Raw genomic sequence first — 21396 nt, forward strand, 5'->3', positions numbered from 1 at the left:
GGGAACATGAGAACATGGGAACATGGGAACATGGGAACATGAGAACATGGGAACATGGGAACATGGGAACATGAGAACATGGGAACATGGGAACATGAGAACATGGGAACATGAGAACATGAGAACATGGGAACATGGGAACATGGGAACATGAGAACATGGGAACATGAGAACATGGGAACATGGGAACATGAGAACATGGGAACATGGGAACATGGGAACATGGGAACATGAGAACATGAGAACATGGGAACATGGGAACATGAGAACATGGGAACATGGGAACATGGGAACATGGGAACATGAGAACATGGGAACATGGGAACATGAGAACATGGGAACATGGGAACATGAGAACATGAGAACATGGGAACATGGGAACATGGGAACATGGGAACATGAGAACATGGGAACATGGGAACATGAGAACATGGGAACATGGGAACATGAGAACATGGGAACATGGGAACATGAGAACATGGGAACATGGGAACATGAGAACATGAGAACATGGGAACATGGGAACATGGGAACATGGGAACATGAGAACATGGGAACATGGGAACATGAGAACATGGGAAGATGCTGCAGAAAGAAATGGGTTATTAACTAGCGGTTTCCGATGACTGGCTTCAAAACGCAGGTGTTTGTGAGATGCTTGAGCTGAAACTGTGACCCTGAAGCCTTCAGTGCATCATCTGTCCCACTGAACTCAACACACTTCTGTTCTATTCAATCTTCAGTCCAGTCTCGCCATGACCGCGTGTTTCTGCTCTGTCCACACACTGGTGGAGTGTCTTTGAATGATTGTCATGTGCTCCATGTGCCATCAGGGTTATTGCTGTCGAAGCCACAGTCAAACTGACGAGTGTCCTCGACGTCTCAGCGCTTCATTACAGGTTTGCGGGACAGGGAATGATTCCTCTGTTGTGTTTGACGTGTGCCATCGCCCTCAAGCTCACTTTACCTCAAAATAACCCTTGTAAAGTAGACAGATGCTTGGTGAGACTCGTTCTTGAAAGGCTGGCTTGAGTCTTCTATTTTTTATATTTTATTAAAGAAACAAAGTCAACATGATTTTAGGCATTGCTGAACAACAAGAAGTGTTTCTATATGCAGCACAAGTACATGTTTGTGTGTAATTGTAATTGTGGGCATTTTCTCGTAATCCGGCATGCCGTGTTTATTTCCATGTTGTGCTCCCCAGGTTTCTTTGCTTACGCTGTTATTTTCCTGTGATCTAGCTTCCGCTGTGGTCTGTCGGCCAGCGTTTTCTGCTAAATGAGAGCTTGTAGACATCACTGAAGCAAAGCGAGAACATAAGACCACATGTCGTTCGTCCCCAGCGAAATGACCCTCTCACCAGAGACACTTTTATTGAGTTGAATAAAAGGGAATTGTCGTAGTCTGTAAAGTTATAGAGTTGCTTGGCCAATTAAACGTTAGCAAAATAGACAGACTGCATGTTATTTTATTCACATTGCTTATGCATATTATATAGGGTGCGTCTGGTTGACATGTAAACTTGGAGTTTATGGAGGAATGTAAAAGTTAGAGTTTTGTGTTAAATTTGAGCATTTTTGAAGAGTGTTCCTGCCTGTGCAAAGACCAGCAAGATTCAGATTCAGAAGAGCCCGAGTCCATCTGACACTACAGTAATAATGATATAGCACTAATTGCTGGATTATGATGCTCATTTTTTGGCATAACAGAAGTCTTTAGAAACGTGCAATAATAGGTTGATTTTAGGAACATAGATCAAACTCCTCACAATATAATTATGTCACATCTGTCTAGATTGTTCTTCACGTTTAATGTTTTCATTTCATTGTTTTTAAGTCATGTCTTTTAATATGTGTCTCAGGGCCATATTTTAACGATCTGAAATGCAAGTATCAAGCGCGAAACACAAGTAACTTTGTGGGCGGGTCTCGGGCGCTGTTGATATTATACCGGCGGGATAAATGACTCTTGCGCCCGACGCAAATCTAAAATGTGTTGGTCTGAAGTCGCTTCATTACTCATAGGTGTGGTTTGGGCGTAACGTGAAATAAACCAATCAGAGCGAGATCTCACATTCCCTTTAAGAGCAGGCGTGCTTGTTCCATGGCGGATTGCTATTATAACGGCGGATTTGCCAGGAGCGTTCACAGCCGAGGAGACCGACGTTCTCGTCAGGGCCGTAAAACACAGAGAAGTGACATTGGGGATGGAGAAACACACCCAGATTAGCTTCGGTTAAACAGGCGTATGATCATTTGGGTAAATGTGTAAGCTAGATTTATGCCTATTTTTCACATCTTCATGGACACAACAATGATTTCCCTCGTGTGTTAATATTGTTCCTTGTAATAATGTATGATTTTCTAAAGATGAAAATTGCTGCGTCTGTGTGTAGATGAGAGAAGTAAAGTGTGTGTGTGTTGTGCACTCGCTACATTATGGCCAAGCATGCGCCCTTAAAATAGCCTCTGAATAACATGTGCAACGCGCCGCTGACTTTAGTCGAGGTTTCTCCTGGTCAGTGGAGGAATTGTTTTCTGAAACTGCATAATAGCACCAGGGAACGTTTGTGCCGGATCACGCCTCCTCTTTGCGCTGAACCGCCCCCGGGAGCGCAAGTTCATTCCCTAATTTACCGACGTGCGTCTGTGGAGGGAAAAGTCCGCTGTGCGCGGGTGAGAAACAGGAATGACACATGCGTCACTGTACAAAGTCAATTGCGCTGGGTGAGAGATAGAGCCCACTGTCTTGCTCATGGTAGTGATGGGAGAAACTAAGATTTTCCAAACTCAGAATTCAAAAATCCTCAACGGAACCAATTGCTTTGCAAAATGATTCCCTGTTTAGAAGAGCTCAAAATAACACACTGGTGACGCCTGGACATAAATCTGTAGAAACAAAGAAAACAGAAAAACAATACAAACAGCCAAAACATGCATTAAAACACCTTTTACAAAAAACAAAAGAACAACTGCAGATGTTTAAATGACAGTGTAATCAATTAAATTCAATTAACAAATCATAATACCTTTAAAAATGAAGTGTCTGTATAATATGTGTTATTTGATTGATTTGTAGATCTTGTTTTACGAGCGCTTGGTTAATCAGGCCAATAAGAGACTATTAACTCTTTCTATTTAAAATACAAATGTGTCCTTGAAAATTAGACAAATTCATAAAACATGAAAAAAAAAAAAAAAAAACGGCGAACCACTCAGAATCACTGGTGCGAAACAATTATTTTTCTAAGCTTCTGGAAGTGTGTTTCAAAAGCACCCATAGTTCATGATCTCATGCCTTGAGATTTCATCGTATTTTCACTGGTTCATTGTCTTGTAACTTGTTCTGTTCTCTCATTGGTTCACGTTCAGTGTCCTTTATCTGGTTTGGCATTGCCATTGGCTGTTTTCGTCATGTGTTCACACACACTACTGTTCAAGCCTCATGTTTGCCATGTTTCTGGGTTCTTCCAGGTCATTGTTTATTTTCTAGCTCACAGTTCATGTTTATTTTTATCATTTATTTTTGGATCATCACTTTTGCTTTCATCTGCAGATACAACGCAATGGACCTTTCCATTATTCTGTAGTAGATGTTTAATCTCAGAAGTGTGTTTCTGAGAAACCCTCTCAGCTGTGTGCACTGATCTGATTAGCTGAAGTAAGTGTGTAACATCAGAGGTATAATCAAATGAAACACTCATCTTTATGTAATTATGTAAGCAAACTGATTCTTAGCCATTAAGAATAATTATAGATTGCAATGTTGCTCTGCATCCATAACAGACTCTGTTTAATATTCTGTATTTAACAGGGCTCTGAAGACTGACTCTTTATATTCAAAGCGCCGGAGCGTTAGTTGGGAATGTCGTGGATTTGGAGGTGTTTCCCAGCACTGGTCTTACTGGTTTACTCACGAGCGGGAGAGGACGAGGACATCCGAGCCGGTATTGCCAGTTTCTGATCCCAGTCTAAGACATGTATTCAGAAGTGTCATTAAAGTCATCATTACATCAAAACTGACAATTTTCTTTGGTGGAGCACTGCAGTGATTATTATAAAATTATTCAACCATCATGCATGTCATTTTTTCTTATTATATATCTATTAATAATAAATGATTAAAAAGTATTATTAAAAATAGAGTATTTACAAATATGTGTGACGTGTGCTTTATGGTATTAGAGTATTTGCTACTTGCCAAATCCAAGATGTAATTAAAGTTGTAAGCACGTAATTGGCAGATTCTGTCAATGTCAATTATCTGTTTTCCACTGTCGCTTTCTTAAAGTCGTCATTAACAGAAGTTGAGCTGGTCTTCTCTCCTCTATTGTGTCGTATATCCGAGTGAAACGCTTCTGGAACAAGAACAAATGTGGGCGGGGCTTGATTGTGTCTGTGGAGAGTTGATTGGCTGGTTGGATGGTTGTGGTTTGCTATTGGCTGATCTCATGTGAGTGACAGGTTATAGCCCCGCCCTCGTCATCAGAGAAGAGAAGTTTTGATTTAGCGTTTAAACAACTTTCGCGAATATCTTCGAAGCCGTTAGTCTGACTGAGACGAAACCACAGTCGGAAAATCCTAAACATAAGTCGGTGCCAACATGCTAGTGGCCAAATGTCAACATTTTTATTGTAAGTGCCAAAAAAACCCCACAAAAACACAATCAAAGTCTGGTGTGGGTCATTTTCTATATTATGCTCATATAATTGTCTATAACTCCGAAATGAAGTCTATAACGAAATGAGATATTTTCACCAAATTTGACACATTTATGTATGGAGGCATTCTGAGGACACACACAGTGGTGGGACTGTGCCTCTTGGTGGTGCTATAATTAAACCAAACATGAAAAATTGACTACAGAACTACAGATTGACTTCAAAATGTACATGCAGTGTCTTTGTCTCATTTAAATTACAAAATGACAAAAACAATCTATAACTGCAATGGTTTTGCATATTGCTATATTACACGAACGCATTGGCATATCGTTACGAAACTCAGTACGGCACTGAAGGTACTCAAAAAAGTTTCAGGGCAGCACCCCCTTGTGGTCACAAATTGTTTTGAAATTATAGTATAAGCCATAAATCTCATTACAACTCAATGTATTTATGGGATCTGAACCTTTTTGTTTACAATTGTTTTTGCTTAATTTACTCATTTTTGCAGTTGGTCTGCTGCTTGCTTCGTTGTTTGCTTTTGCTGTGCTTGGCCCTGATACTTTCTGCTTGCCGCTATATTTATGAATTAGAGTTCGTGACTCTCTGTGTGTTATTCATCTCTATCTCAGCTCTCTTCTTCTTTCGTCAGGCTGCAGCACTGCTGTTAATGACCTGGTCTACATCATGGACGGCTCCTGGAGCGTGGGAGACGAGGACTTCGAAATAGCCAAGCGCTGGTTGGTCAATGTCACCAGTGGCTTCGACGTGAGTTCCCACTACTCTCAGGTCGGTGTCGTTCAGTACAGTGACACGCCCCGGTTGGAGATCCCTCTCGGCCTCCACAAAACCACTCAAGATCTCATTAAAGCCATCGAGGAGATCAGCTATTTAGGAGGAAACACGCAGACGGGTCGCGCCATCAAGTTCTCCGTGGACCACGTCTTCACGTCTTCGCAGCGAAGTGACGTAAAGAACCGGATTGCAGTGGTGGTGACTGATGGGAAGTCGCAGGACGACGTCATGGACGCTAGCATCGAGGCGCGAGCGCAGGGGATTACAGTGTTTGCGGTGGGCGTTGGTTCGGAGATCACCACGTCAGAGCTGGTGACCATCGCCAACACGCCGCAGGGGGATTACGTGCTCTACGCCGAGGACTACACCAACATCGAGCGCATCCGGGACGCCATGGCACAGAAGCTGTGCGAGGGTAAGGGGCTGTTTACACAACACCGTTTTAACCAAAAAACATTAAACTTTTTATGCGTTTTGGCCGTTCATTTACACGACAACAGCGTTTTGGGTGCCTGAAAATACTAACTTTTGAAAACGGGTTTCAAAGTGCAAGTTTTTAAAAACAGTCTTCGTGTAAACAACAAAAACGCGAATCTCTGAAGACGGTGACGTCATGCTCATGCGTATTACGTGTTCAGTCTATAGTGTGTCATCGCCATCTACTGGCCTGGCAGCAGAATACAGCGTTTATAATGGTTTTCGTGGATCCGTGTGAATGGGGATCGTTTTGATAATGGTGTCGTCTGTATGCGGAAAAGTTTTAAGCATATCGTTCTCGTGTAAACGTACCCTAAGATTCAGGCCTTGCCCACACTAATAATACGTTTTCATTTGAAAATGCATCTTTTTCTCTCCGTTTTGGTCTTTCGTCCACACTGAGATGGTGTTTTTATTAATGAAAACAAAGTTTTTGAAAACGCACTACAAAGTTGATAAATTCACGTTGTAGTGTGGACTGCCAACACGGAGGTATTTAAAAAACGATGATGTAAGTTTAGTCATGTGACTCACATTGTACCAATAGATTCATGTTCATACCAGTATTTTGCCTGTGATGTGCCGTTCACTGTTGCTAAAATATGTTACTTCACACACTCTTTCTATCACAGTCCTGCAAAGATGACAGAACATCTACTCGCATTTGCTGTGGTAAAACATGAGAGCAGTTTGAGCGTTTTAGACCAAACATGTAATGTTGACTGAGAGCGACCTGGACCATCAGTGAATGCTGAGATATTCTGCTAAATAACTTTATTATTTATTTTTCCGTCTGCATCATCTCAGTGCAATCGTGAAAAATATCAAGTTATCGTGCAATTCTTCTGACAGGATCATTTTATTAAGCAGAATATCTCAGCATTCACTGATGGTCCAGGTCGCTCTCAGTAAACATTACATGTTTGGTCTAAAACGCTCAAACTGCTCTCATGTTTTACCACAGCAAATGCGAGTAGATGTTCTGTCATCTGTGATTTGAAGAGTGTGTGAAGTAACATATTAGCAACTGTATGTAAGTGAACGGCACACAACAGGCCCAATACCAGTATAAACATGAATATTTATTGGTACTCGTCATTGGTACTAAACTTACGCCATCGCTTTGAAAAGCCTCCGTGTTGACAGTCCACACTACAACGTGAAAATGGCGTTTTCAGTATTATCCACTTTAGAGATCGTTTTCATTAGTAAAAACGCCACTCAGTGTGGACGAAAGGCCAAAACGGAGAGAAAAAGATGTGCTTTCAAATGAAAACATATTAGTGTGGACAAGGCCTCACATGCGTGTGAGCAATCCCATAAACATTTAAACTAGTTTTGGCATTACCATACGCTCCTGTTCTTAAAAGATCAGCGAACCACTAAAACACCACAGTCCATTCATGCCCAGTGACATGGAAAGCCACAAGCTCACGGGCCAAACCAGCGGCATGATGCCATGACAGGGAGGAACCGGGAACTGAAGATGTTGGCACATGTTCTGGTTTGGATGGAGAGAGTAGTTGTTAATAGTGGCAGGAATCTGCTTTCTCCACCCCAAAGTAATTACAAACATTTTCTGTCCATGTTTTCTGTCATCTGATGGTTTATTTGCAGCTGTTGCCTTTGGCTTGCTTAGTTGGGGTTTAACCTGTTACCTGGAACATTATCTTTCTGAGCATACATCTGAACTTGAATGGTTGTAATTCATAAATGCTTTGGAATACAGAGAAAAAAATTATAATAAGGATGAATACTAATCAGCACACTGAGACTCAACAGGCTGCAAGACACTTAAAGTCCCCCTGTAGTCAATCATTTTATCCCTTAAAACTCATCTTTGATCACCAAAATGACATATTTAAAAAACATTTCCTTGAAAAAAAATCTTCATTGCCTCATTTAGTATGCGTGGTTCTATGAATATGCAAATGAGCCCCGCCTCCACTCACTCCCTCAGCTCAGAGATCCACTGGTTGACGATCACACGTTGATCTGATTGGTTACAAGGCAGTTTGTGACGTCAGAAACACCAGCGATTTCAAAGCGTGTTTTTGAGACTGTCTTTGGTTCACTGCAGTTTTAAGGAGGAAATACTCAGAGTCAGCAATGGTGTCGACTTATAAAGTTACACATGGTTTGTCTTAAAGCGTATTAAAAACACCACATAGACACATAAACTACATTAAAAGCTGGATTTACACCACAGGGGGACTTTAAAATTCACTTCACTGATTTGACTGCTCTGAAACTTTCAGATGAGAAAAAGATCGAGCTGGATAATGACACTCGTCTTCTGTAGAGCTGCTAATAGCAGAATTGAACTCGATTTTATTATTGATGAACTTTACACTTATTGAACTGAACTGAATCTACAATGAAGTCTAATTTAGCAGAATTTGACTCAAGTTTGCATCATTGATTCTGTTATTTTCCTGTTTATTTCTGTGAAGCTGCTTTGAAACAATCAGTACAGAAACAAAGAGTTATAGAAATAAAGATTATGTTTAAGGTGGTGTCATCTTAAATTTTTTGTATAAATCAAATTGTACAAATTCATGCGAAATACAAATTCATACGAAAACTCATAAAGTAGTTACATTTTCTCATGAGATCAGGTTTGAAAGTGCCATAAAAATAGTTCATACAGTATGGGTGCTATATTTAACGTGTGCCATTTTCTTGTACTATAGTACACCAGTGTCTCATAATTATCCAATGAGATATTTTGCATTTCACAGAAAAAAGACTGGATGTTCATGGAACGTTTTTACTGAAACATATTAGTTGGATGTTCGTTACTACAGAACATTCAGAGAACATTCAAAAGTAATTCCCATGTTTGCAGAATGGAGCGTTCCCTTAAAGGGACAGTTCATCCAAAAATGAAAATTTTGTCATCATTTACTCCGCCTCGAGTTGTTCCAAACCTGATGGTGGCGATTGACTTAGTAGGAAAAAAATACTGTGGAAGTCAATAGGTGTCTGGTTATGCATATTCTTTACAATTTTAAATTTATTAAAAAAATATGATTTCAACCATTCCTGGGAATCAGCTGGATTGTACATGATTATCATATTACATATTGATTGAATGAAAATTGAGACAGGATTAAAACTAAAATGGATTTGGTGGATTGAAAACGTATGCAATCCTCAGATTTGTGTGTGGTAATGGGTTTGCAATGCTGTGTCCCTCTGCAGAATCTGTGTGTCCCACTCGAATCCCTGTGGCGTCCCGGGATGAGAAAGGCTTTGAGCTGATGCTGGGCATGAAGATCCATCAGAAAGCTCAGAAGATCCAGGGCTCATTGCTGTCGGAGGCCGCGTATCTGCTGGACAAGAGCACCGACATCACAGAAAACACAAGGTCGGGATTAAACCTGATGCATTCCGATCATCACAATCAATGTTGGGGAAAGTTACTCTTATTTCAATTTCAAAACACTTTATTTGTCCCCAAGGTGCAATTAACGAGGCCACGTAGAGTCACGCAAACAATATACATAAAAACAGCATACATTAAATAAATAACACAATGTGCACGGAATAATTATAATTATAATCTACTACAAGTGGATACCTAAAAAACAAGTCCACACCATATATAAGAATGAATAAATACATAAATATATATGTGTATAACTGTGTACCAAAAACAAAACAAAAACAAGGAGGAAGGAAGCCACTCAGAAACAGAGAACATGACATGTGAAGTGTCTCATAAAATCCTCCAGCCAACCTCAGCGTTTGCTGTTCACTTATAATAGAAAGAGCCCTAATAGGGAGTCCAATAATTTTGAGCAGACTTTAAACGTGCGCTCCAGACTATTTCTATTTTGGAGGCTAATGGAATCGATGGAGAATGTAATGACTCTTGTCTTTCAGTGTAGGAGTGGTAGAACATAGTGAGAATGCTCTTACTAACTCCAAATGATTCAAGCTTCTTTAAAAGGCACTGCCGCTTCTGGCATTTCCTCAGTATCTCCTCTGTATTAGAAGTAAACTTCAGCAGATTGTCAAAAATTGTCCCTGGATACTTGTACTCTTTGACAACCTCTATAGGGTTTCCGTGAATAACAGTAGGGACTGCCATAGCCATCGGCCTCTGCTTATTAGAAAAGGTTACTACCATCTCTTTAGTCTTATTCACGTTAAGTTCCAAACCGGAGATGTCACAGCACTCATTCCTGAAGGGCCTGAAAGCAGAGACAGTAAAACGGTGTCTTCGGCAAACTTAATTAGACGACAGATGGATTGGGTGGATCTGCAATCGTCAGTATTGAAGAGCAGAGGAGAGAGGACACAGCTGGGGAGAGACAGATGAAGGATATAGGAGGTCAGATACATATTGTTGACCAGCACTCTCTGAGACCTATTGGTCAGAAAGAAAATTATCCAGAAAATCAGTTGGTCCTCCATATGAAAATGACTGATAAGTTTCTCAGCAAGAATATGTGGCTGTAGGGTATTGAATACTGAAGAAAACTCAGCAAACAAAAATCCAGCTGTGATATTAGGAGACTCAAGATGCTTATGAAGAAGGTCTGTGATAAACACCTTTGCATCAGCGACCCGTGCGATAGGTGGATCCAACTGTGAGTCGGTTACTTTAGTAATACAGTTTTTAATAATCCTCTCCATTGCCTTTATCACAAGAGAGGTGAGAGCAACTGGCCTCAGATCGTTCAAGGCTTTTATGGAACTCTTTCTAGGTATCGGAATAACTATAATGTCTCCATAGATAGTTGAGGGACTACACCACTGGCCATGGAGATCTGAAACAAAGTCAACAAATTTAGAGTAGAGATTATTGTTTCCACTTGAGTGCCATTATCAGTCTCAAATCTGGTGTAAAATGAACGGAGGTCATTGGGAAGAGATGTTGACCTGCCTCCTGACTGTGCTTAGGAGCAGCGGGAACAATATGAACTGCTGTATTCTCGAGACCCGGCCAGGTTCATGGAGGTTCCCCTGAGTAAACCATGGCTCAATCTTGTTCTTATATCTCAGTTTAGCAGATTTTATAGCACGCTTATCCTCTCTGTTAACCACCTTTTTTATGGAAGGATTATTGGGTCAGATTTAAAACTAAAAGTCTAAAACTAAAAGTCTTAAACGAAAACTAAAAGCCACGCCTCCTTATTTGCATACACTCCTCAGTCCTCAATCCTCAAATGCCCAATCCTAAATCCCCAAATTCCCCAAATTCCCAATCCTAAATCCTAAATGGCTAAATGATTAAATGCCCAATCCTAAAAACCAAATTCCCAATCCTAAATCCCTAAATGCCCAATCCTAAATCCTAAATGGCTAAATGACCAAATGCCCTATCCTAAATACCAAATGCCCTATCCTAAATACCAAATGCCCAATCCTAAATACCAAATGCCCAATCCTAAAAACCAAATTCCCAATCCTAAATCCCTAAATGCCCAATCCTAAATCCTAAATGGCTAAATGACCAAATGCCCAATCCTAAATACAAAATGCCCTATCCTAAATACCAAATGCCCAATCCTAAATACCAAATTCCCAATCCTAAATCCCCAAATTCCCAATCCTAAATCCCCAATCCTAAATCCTAAATGGCTAAATGATTAAATGCCCAATCCTAAATACCAAATTCCCAATCCTCAATCCTTAAATGGCTAAATGACCAAATGCCCAATCCTAAATACCAAATGCCCAATCCTAAATACCAAATGCCCAATCCTAAATACCAAATTCCCAATCCTAAATCCCCAAATTCCCAATCCTAAATCCCCAATCCTAAATCCTAAATGGCTAAATGATTAAATGCCCAATCCTAAATACCAAATTCCCAATCCTCAATCCTTAAATGGCTAAATGACCAAATGCCCAATCCTAAATACCAAATGCCCAATCCTAAATACCAAATTCATTTTCGACTTAGACTTTTAGTTTTCGTTTAAGACTTTTAGTTTTAGACTTTTAGTTTTAAATCTGACCCAATAATCCCTCCATATTTTTTCATACTCAGAGCCGGTGTAGAAAACTCCCTTTTTTATTTCAAATTTCCTTGAGTTCCTTGGTTACCCAGAGCTTATTTTTGGGAAAGATGGTAACCGGAATGATGTTATCCACACAGAAGGAGATATATATACGATTACTCGATGTCCCCTTGCTCATTAATATCACATGATGGAGCTACGAGCAAATTCCAATCAGTTATTTCAAAGCATCCCTGTAGTCTATCAATGCTATCATTAGTCCATTGTTTAATAACCTTTACAACCTTCTCTGTCCTCCTTATAACTGGCAAATAGGCTGGTGCAAGAAATACAGTGATCAGAGGAACCAAGCGGGAGAGCGAGAGATCTATATGCACCTGGAATTGAGCCATAGCATTTATCCAATACTGTTGAAAACCTTTCAAGGATGTTTCTGCCACACAATGGTTAAAATCGCCCAGAATGAATCGGGGAGGATCTGGAGATATTAATTCCCGTCTGTCTAAGGTGTTCTTAATCTGCTGTATGGCTGTGGTAGCGTTTGCTCTCGGATGAACATAAACCAATATTAAAAAAAAAGCTGTGGAAATAAAAAGGTCGTAGAGATACGGGCAGAAGTTCAATGTCAGGGGTGCACACCTTCTCCCGTACGACAATCGTTGAGCACCAGCGTGTCTTTACACACAAACTAACACCGCTGTCAAGCTGTTGCCCATAGACTCATTATCCCGGGCAATTCCAAAGCCATCCAGACATAAAGTGTCATCATTATCGTTCTTATTTAGACACTACAGTATTTACTCCCTAAAAAGTTACTTATTACGTTAGTTACTTCTGATGGAAAGTAATGTTTCAAACAAGATCTTTTTTTGCAAGAGTTTAATGCAGTAATGCATATAATCCATACACTTTCATTTTCTTTTAAAAACACATTTAGAATATTAGGTCCCACTTTATCTTAACTAGCCCTAATACCTTGTGAACTTACATGGTAAATACATGTTCTACCAATGTCCTGTTACACATTTGTACTTACACATACCATTCTGTGGGTTGTTACATATGTGTAGTTAATAACAAATATTACAAATATTACAGCTCTAGATACTATGTACCAGTGTGTACTTACACTGTAGTTACATACTATGTGCACATCATGTAGTTACTATGCAAGTTCACAGGTATTAGAGCCACTTAATATAAAGTGGGACCGAATAGGGTCGTATTCTGCTCTAAGTGCCTATACGTTATAGAGAAGAGAGTTTTAATTCAGCAGTTTATAAAATGCTTACGAAAATTAATTCAACTAGTGACGTGCATTACTTTTTTAAAAAAAGTAATTCAAATATTAATGTGTACATTTCTAATAATAACTTTATTATTCTATAGCGCCTTTAAATGAGCTTCTCAAAGTGCTTTACACGGTAGAAAATACAAGGAAAATACAAAATAAATCAACAATAGTTCAGTGGAGTATTAAAACAATGTGTTACTTGTTACATCTGATTACGTAATGCATGTTAACAGTGATCACAATGATTTAAACGTGTTTAATATGTAATAATAGGTGATTCTGAAATCAATTATTACCAATTGTAATAATTACAATTATTTACCCCTCCATGTTAGATCTTGTGCCACCCTTGATGCATTTAAATCTCATTTAAAGACTCATCTCTTCTCTCTTGCATTTGATTGTAATACAGTTTTTGTAATTGTTTTATACTTTGTTTTATAATCTTAGATTGTATGTGCTGGGCTGTATGTAAAGCACTTTGGCCAACGTGTGTTGTTTTTAAATGTGCTTTATAAATAAATGTGATTGATTGATTATTACATATTAAACACGTCTAAATCATTGTGATCAGTGTTATTTGTTACATCTGATTAAGTAATGCTTGTTACTTGTAACACTGATCACAATGATTTAAACGTGTTTAATATTTAATAATTGGCGAGTCTGAAACATTTTCATCACTTTTTGGAGCGCTAAAAATGAGTCCTAAAAATGTGTTATTTTTTAGTTGATGGTTTTTATTGCGCAAATCTAAATGTGTGTGTTGTATTACACATATTCATCTGACTGATAGATGTCTGTAAAACTGTTTTAAAGGGAAATCTTCCCCGAAGGCCTGCCTCCCTCCTATGTGTTTGTGTCGACGCTGAGGCTGAAAGGGCCTTCGATCCGGGAGAAGCTCGACCTGTGGAGGATTCTGTCTAAAGATGGACAGATCCAGGCTGCGGTCACACTGAACGGACCGGACAAATCCCTCATCTTCACCACCACAAACACGGTGGATGAGGAACAGACTGCGACATTTGATGCTCAAGGCATTGAGGTGAGCGAAATCTACCATTCTCACGTTATACAAAGGCAAATTGTTAATGGAGTTTTGTATGGAATTACTTTTGTGCCAATAATAATAATGAGTGTAACTTTTCAAGAAACTGATGAAAATATCAATTGAAACTGAATAAAAAAATAAAAAACAAAAAATGCACGCTTTCAAAAAATGAAAGAGAATGCCACGCTTACAGACTCTCACGTCCACACTATAAACACACACTGATGTCTTCGCTTCCAGGTCAAGAAGCTGTCAATCAAAATCTCAGTAGCCAATGAGAACACACCGCTGCTAGCCCCGCCCCCGGCGAACAAAAACTGATGGAGCGTAAATGAAAACTTCAGAAGTGTAAATGGAAGTGCATCAGCGAAAGAAAGAGGAGAAAACAGTTCAAACATGCAGTGTATTATAAACGAAGTCAAAAAAGTTGCTCGAGATTTTTTTTTTTCAGTTTCAAAGATATTTTATTTAGTTACTTGAAAAGTTAAATTCATTATTATTGGCACAAAGGTAATTCCATATTTTTGTATAGCTGCATAAGAAAGTTTGTGAATGAATCATCCGTACACTAATGTAGCAGATCTACATAAACTCGTCATGAAAGAGAAGTTGAGCTGGTCTTCTCTCCTCTATTGTGTCGTATATCGAGTTAAACTCTTCAGGAACAAGAACAAATGTGGGCGGGGCTTGATTGTGTCTGTGGGGAGTTGATTGGCTGGTTGGATGGTTGTGGTTTGCTATTGGCTGATCTCATGTGAGTGACAGGTTATAGCCCCGCCCTCGTCATCAGAGAAGAGAAGAGATGCTGCAAGTGGAACTGATTCTGATTCAACATTATTAACACAATTATGATGATGTGCACCAATGAATCGTTTACAATAAATCCTACAATAGTCCATTAAAAAATAAGAATTTCATGGTGACCTTAAACAGAGGTTGCACCACACACTCGTTTAGGCGGAAGAATAATGTATAAATAGCTGCTTTTTGACATGATTGACTAACTATATTTTTGTACAGTTGCAATATCCTGTTCAAATTCCCATGACGCTTTTCCCACTAATGCTTCTCACTTAGACACTTACATAACACTAACCTTCAGAAAGGTTTTCATGTTCTCTGAGTTCCTGCAATCATCATCTTGTTCCTGTTCCACGTCTTCTTCAGCTCTTAATGCCAAAACCGAGTGGTTTTCCTACATGTTTTTGCATAATCGAGCCGTTTTCCTCCACTTTCCTCCACCACAGCCCTCATTCATGCAGAACAGCTTGTTTTGGAAAATTGTCCGACTCTTGTCTGACAGTCACATCAAATTAAAAAGCAGATCTTTGTGCACACCTTCAGTCTTTATTGATCTTCTCAGAGTACCTTAAGTTGTGAAACCTCTTGCAGGCTCTGTTCGATGGAAGCTGGCACCAGCTGAAGGTTCTGGTCAAACCCAGACATGTGACGTGTTTTCTGGACGACCAGCAGATCCAGGATGAACCTCTGGAAACTTCAGAGCCCATCTTCATCAACGGGAAGACTCAGATTTCCAAGCGCTTTGGCTCTGATGCTACACTCCCTGTGAGTATAGGAAAGTAAACTGGGGTGATCGGGGCACACTCTAACGCGGGGCTAGTTGTCACACACTTGTATTAAATACTTCCACACATAGCATGACCAAACTGAGTGTATTTACTAGTTGCCATAACAACACTATATCGAGAAAAAACTGCGCCAAAATTCAGAAATTGGAAGATATGACTGAGCATTTATTAAACCATAGCAAAAGTAAATTTCTTATTTATGTTAATTTTTCCATGTCTGTTTTTTGTGTTTATTTAAAATTAGACAAATCTGATATTATTTTAATCTCCAATCTGTAGTTTAACAGTCAATCTAGTTGTTTAATGCTGATCTTACAGCAGAAACACTATCCGGGTTTAAACCCCAGTTGCTCAGGCGGGGCATGTTGTCACACTGCGTTACAATGAGCCTCTATTAGAACTATGATATTCTACTCTATACTTTTATGAATTCTATTGAGAAACCATGAGAAAAAAGTGAATAAAGACTGAGAGTCAATGTTCAGAAATTATTAATTATTATTATGTTTTGAACTATTCTTGTCTGGCTGTTTCTAAAGTGAAGTGCTTACGGGTTATAGTCGTGTGTTGTGTTGAATTAGAGAGGCCTAAATGTTGTTGTTGTTTTTGTCATTTTTCAGACAGAGATTCAGAAGCTGAGGCTTTACTGTGACCCACATCAGAGCGAGAGAGAGACCGCATGCGAAATCTACTCTGTGGTGAGAACTAGGAGAAACTTTGCTGTAGAATTGCATTAATTTGATTGGTTGTGGGGCGGGTTGTTCTCTCAGAATAAACCCCCTTCAGGTGTGTGTGTGTGTGTGTGTGTGTGTGTGTGTGTGTGTGTGTGTAAGTGTGGGATCTCATAATAAACCCCCTTCAGGTGTGTGTGTGTGTGTGTGTGTGTGTGTGTAAGTGTGGGATCTCATAATAAACCCCCTTCAGGTGTGTGTGTGTGTGTGTGTGTGTGTGTGTGTGTGTGTGTGTGTGTGTGTGTAAGTGTGGGATCTCATAATAAACCCCCTTCAGGTGTGTGTGTGTGTGTGTGTGTGTGTGTGGGATCTCATAATAAACCCCCTTCAGGTGTGTGTGTGTGTGTGCGTGTGTGTGTGTATGTGTGTGTGTGTGTGTGTGTATGTGTGTGTGTGTGTGTGTGTGTGTGTGTGGGATCTCATAATAAACCCCTTTCAGGTGTGTGTGTGTGTGTGTGTGTGTGTGTGTGTGTGTGTATGTGTGTGTGTGTGTGTGTGTGTGTGTGTGGGATCTCATAATAAACCCCGTTCAGGTGTGTGTGTGTGTGTGTGCGTGTGTGCGTGTGTGTGAGTGTGTGTGTGTGTGTGTGTTTGTGCGTGTGTGTGTATGTGTGTGTGTGTGTGTGTGTTATCAGAATAAACCCCTTCAGGCTGATGAAGACCTGATCCTGATCACTCGGTCGGGTTTATTCTGAGATAACAACTGTATGGATGTACATGAATCAAATGCTGTGATGTGTTGAATCATCTCTCAGTTAGTGGTGTTCATGGCTTACTGTAAGCTAAAAGATTCACTCATACAGACTAACTTCCTCTTTTATCCCCTTGTTTTACAGGATGATGAACGGGTAAGTGTGAACCGTACACTCTCAGGACTGAAGTGTGTGTGATGAGGTTGAGGTCTTCATGATGCGAGTGTGTGTCTCCTCCAGTGTCCTCTGGATCGAGAGCCCAGCGCTGAGGAAGACGAGGACGAGTGCGACTGCAGCGAAGGGCCTCCGGGACCGAGGGTGGACACTCATCTCCTTCACTCTCTGCTGAGTAAGTGCACACTGTCTCTTTAAACGGTGATTACAGTCTGATCTCTACAGGGGGAGCGGGGGGAGACGGGAAGAGCCGGTCCTCCGGGCCCCGACGGGAAACCTGTGAGTAAAACTACATATAGATTCAGGATATTGACGCTTCTTTCGGCCGCTGGCAATCAGTGTGAACGACACGTGTGTGTTTTCTTAATAAAGGGACCTCAAGGTTCAAGAGGAGAGCCAGGAGACCCAGGTGCACCTGGAGAAAAGGTAAGAAGCTCTTACAGTTTCAGACCATTTACTGTAAACAAACAAACAAACAAACAAACAAACAAACCCAAAAATCATGCAGATTTTAGGTGCGGTTACCAGAATAATTCAGTAAAAATGTAAACATATTTACAGAACAACCTGAAAATTGTACAATTAAAAAATGTAATTTACAACATCAAATGAATAAAAATTAAATAAAAAGACATTTTGAACCAGTAAATCCAAAAACATTTTTTCTGCTGCTATTGAAATCTGTTTTATGCCTTTATAATATACTGACATCCACCATAATAACAGTGATGGTGAAGAGAAAGACATGATTAATCAAAGTTCATCACTATAGCTGATGTAAATATTAATATACAGAAGATGAAGACAGTGTCAAGCACACAAACACAAAACACCGTCATCACAACACTAAAATAATGCAGTGAACATTCCTTTAACAACATAAGACGGACCGTGAAACCCGAATGAACATAACGGATCTGAAAATAATTATGAAGAAACGGTAAATCTTTACAGTAACGTTCATTAGTTAACATTAGTTGATTTATTAACTAACATGAACTAACCGTGAGCAATACATTTGTTACTGTATTTATTAATCTTTGTTAATGTTAGTTAATATAAAAACAGCTGTTCGTTGTTTGTTCATGTTAGTTCACAGTGCATTAACTAATGTTAACACGATTTTAATAATGTATTAGTAAATGTTGAAATTAACATTAACAAAGATTAATAAATACTGTATAAGTGCAGTTCATTATTGGTTCATGCTAACTAAACCAATGTTAATGTTAACCAACGAACCTTATTGTAAAGTGTTATCGAAGGAACTATTCCAATTAAACAGTTCTTCTGAAACGCCAGTTTGGGGATTTTCACTGTAAAGTATGAGATGATTTGTTCTTAATGAGTTCTTCAAGGCAAGTCTTTCACTGTCTTGGTATTTGTAAGGTATTAGTTATCACTTCCAATTAAGGTGCATTTAATGGTATTCTAATGTAAGGGTAGATCTGTTGCAGTTTTTTTTATATATATATATTTTACCGTGTTTGTAAGCATGCAGTACAGTATCTGTTGAAGAAGTCAGCGCTGTGTTTCTACTCTTCTGTCTCGTAGGGTGACGCCGGTCTATCAGGACCGAGAGGAGATCCGGGACTCCAGGGGGCGAAAGTGAGTCTCCCATCGGCACACACACACACACACACACACACACACACACACACACACACACACACACACACACACACACACACACACACACACACACACACACACACACACACACACACAGTGTTTAGATGTAATTCGGGGAGCTTTTCCCTCATTGCAAACCATGTTGGGTCTCTTTCACATGCAGGGTGAGCGAGGAGAGCAAGGGTTGCCAGGGGAACCGGGCCCGCCTGGACCAATAGTAAGAGCTCTTACTGACTACAAACTTCACTTCATAAGCACACTCAAGCTGCGTCCCAAACCGTGTACTTGTGCACTATTCTACGCCATTTTGTAGTATAAATACAGTTTTTTCCAATTGTAACACACAATTTTGCAAACTAGGCTGGTTTTATCAAAATACTTCACACAATTCATAAAACCACACACCCAAACTGCAGAATACAGTACCTCATATATCCTGCAAAATGAAGCACTGCAACCAAAACTACATATAGCATTATCAAAATCAAACTTTTGCACGGAATGGCACACACTTCATTCATATCAGCAGATTTGTGTCTGACCAACTACACACTGTTGGCGTAATGAAGAGCACTCTCATCTTCAGTGTGCTTCGCCATAATACTAAAATAGTTCAAATTCTAGACACTTCTTCAGATTGTTCACATGCACAGAAATATTTGCAGACACACACACACACACACATGCTGTTGAAACATTTTTTTATTTTATTTTTCACCAAACAAGTCAGTGCAACATACGCACAGCAGAAATATTTACACTGGACTGAACACAGATATGCTCACAAACACAGTAAACTGAAGAAGACTGAAGTGTTAACAGTGAAGCGTTGAGGTGTTTGGCACACACACATGTATCGGCCAATCAGATCATGGAGTGTCAGTTTGAATGGCAGTGTTTTGAAATGGCAAACATGACTTTATGTCGGATTGTTGTGTGTTATGCAGAGAACCGAGTTCAGTGTGTTTAAAAAGTGCCATTTTGAATTGCAAAATGTGTGTAAAGCAGAAAAAGTGTTTAGACTTTTGGAGACTTGAGAAGTCTTTTGCTCTGTGTGTGTCAGTGTAAATAATCGTGCTGTGTGTGTCGTTTTAGTGTGTGTTAGCAACTGGAGAAAACTGTAATACGAGTAGTGCGTTCACACTGAAAATACTAAAAAGAAAAAGTGCACTTCAAGTACCCGGATGATGCACTTATTTATGAAAACCCAAGTGAGGAACGAATGGCCACTTCATGCACTCGACTGTCACCGCTTTAACTACGGGCTATCAGACATAGAGAGTACATAGTGCAGGAGTGTATAGTGTATAGTGTATAGTGTATAGTGCAGGAGTGTATAGTGTATAGTGTATAGTGCAGAAGTGTATAGTGTATAGTGCAGAAGTGTATAGTGCAGAAGTGTATAGTGCAGAAGTGTATAGTGTATAGTGCAGAAGTGTATAGTGTATAGTGCAGAAGTGTATAGTGTATAGTGCATAGTGCAGAAGTGTATAGTGTATAGTGTATAGTGCAGGAGTGTATAGTGCAGAAGTGTATAGTGCAGAAGTGTATAGTGCAGAAGTGTATAGTGCAGGAGTGTATAGTGTATAGTGTATAGTGTATAGTGCAGGAGTGTATAGTGCAGGAGTGTATAGTGCAGAAGTGTATAGTGCAGAAGTGTATAGTGCAGAAGTGTATAGTGCAGAAGTGTATAGTGTATAGTGTATAGTGCAGGAGTGTATAGTGTATAGTGTATAGTGCAGGAGTGTATAGTGCAGGAGTGTATAGTGCAGGAGTGTATAGTGTAGAAGTGTATAGTGCAGAAGTGTTTAGTGCAGAAGTGTATAGTGCAGGAGTGTATAGTGTATAGTGTGTATTGCAGAAGTGTATAGTGTATAGTGTATAGTGCAGGAGTGTATAGTGTATAGTGTATAGTGCAGGAGTGTATAGTGTATAGTGTATAGTGTATAGTGTATAGTGCAGAAGTGTATAGTGCAGGAGTGTATAGTGTATAGTGTGTAGTGCAGAAGTGTATAGTGTATAGTGTGTAGTGCAGAAGTGTATAGTGTATAGTGTATAGTGCAGGAGTGTATAGTGTATAGTGTATAGTGTATAGTGTATAGTGCAGAAGTGTATAGTGCAGGAGTGTATAGTGCAGAAGTGTATAGTGCAGAAGTGTATAGTGCAGAAGTGTATAGTGCAGAAGTGTATAGTGTATAGTGTATAGTGCAGGAGTGTATAGTGCAGAAGTGTATAGTGCAGAAGTGTATAGTGCAGAAGTGTATAGTGCAGGAGTGTATAGTGTATAGTGTGTAGTGCAGAAGTGTATAGTGTATAGTGT

The 21396-nt window shown here is 39.6% G+C and overlaps 1 protein-coding gene across 1 annotated transcript in view; it reads left to right on the forward strand.

The window, feature by feature from the left end:
* Positions 1–654: 654 nt before the first annotated feature.
* Positions 655–21396, forward strand: part of LOC308682408 (collagen alpha-1(XXI) chain) — a gene marked incomplete at both ends in the record, with an annotated part of 34023 nt that continues 13281 nt past the window's right edge. Inside the window, 13 exons of the mRNA XM_081352118.1 lie at positions 655–671; positions 834–982; positions 5319–5876; positions 9143–9308; positions 14027–14252; positions 15651–15824; positions 16468–16545; positions 17415–17426; positions 17511–17619; positions 17670–17727; positions 17817–17870; positions 18999–19052; positions 19240–19293. Of these exons, the coding sequence (XP_081208244.1) occupies positions 655–671; positions 834–982; positions 5319–5876; positions 9143–9308; positions 14027–14252; positions 15651–15824; positions 16468–16545; positions 17415–17426; positions 17511–17619; positions 17670–17727; positions 17817–17870; positions 18999–19052; positions 19240–19293 (1709 nt within the window). The remainder of the gene's footprint in view (positions 672–833; positions 983–5318; positions 5877–9142; positions 9309–14026; positions 14253–15650; positions 15825–16467; positions 16546–17414; positions 17427–17510; positions 17620–17669; positions 17728–17816; positions 17871–18998; positions 19053–19239; positions 19294–21396) is intronic.

Source organism: Scardinius erythrophthalmus, assembly GCF_964197995.2.
Source record: "Scardinius erythrophthalmus genome assembly, chromosome: 22".
Classification (NCBI taxonomy): Eukaryota; Metazoa; Chordata; class Actinopteri; order Cypriniformes; family Leuciscidae; genus Scardinius; species Scardinius erythrophthalmus.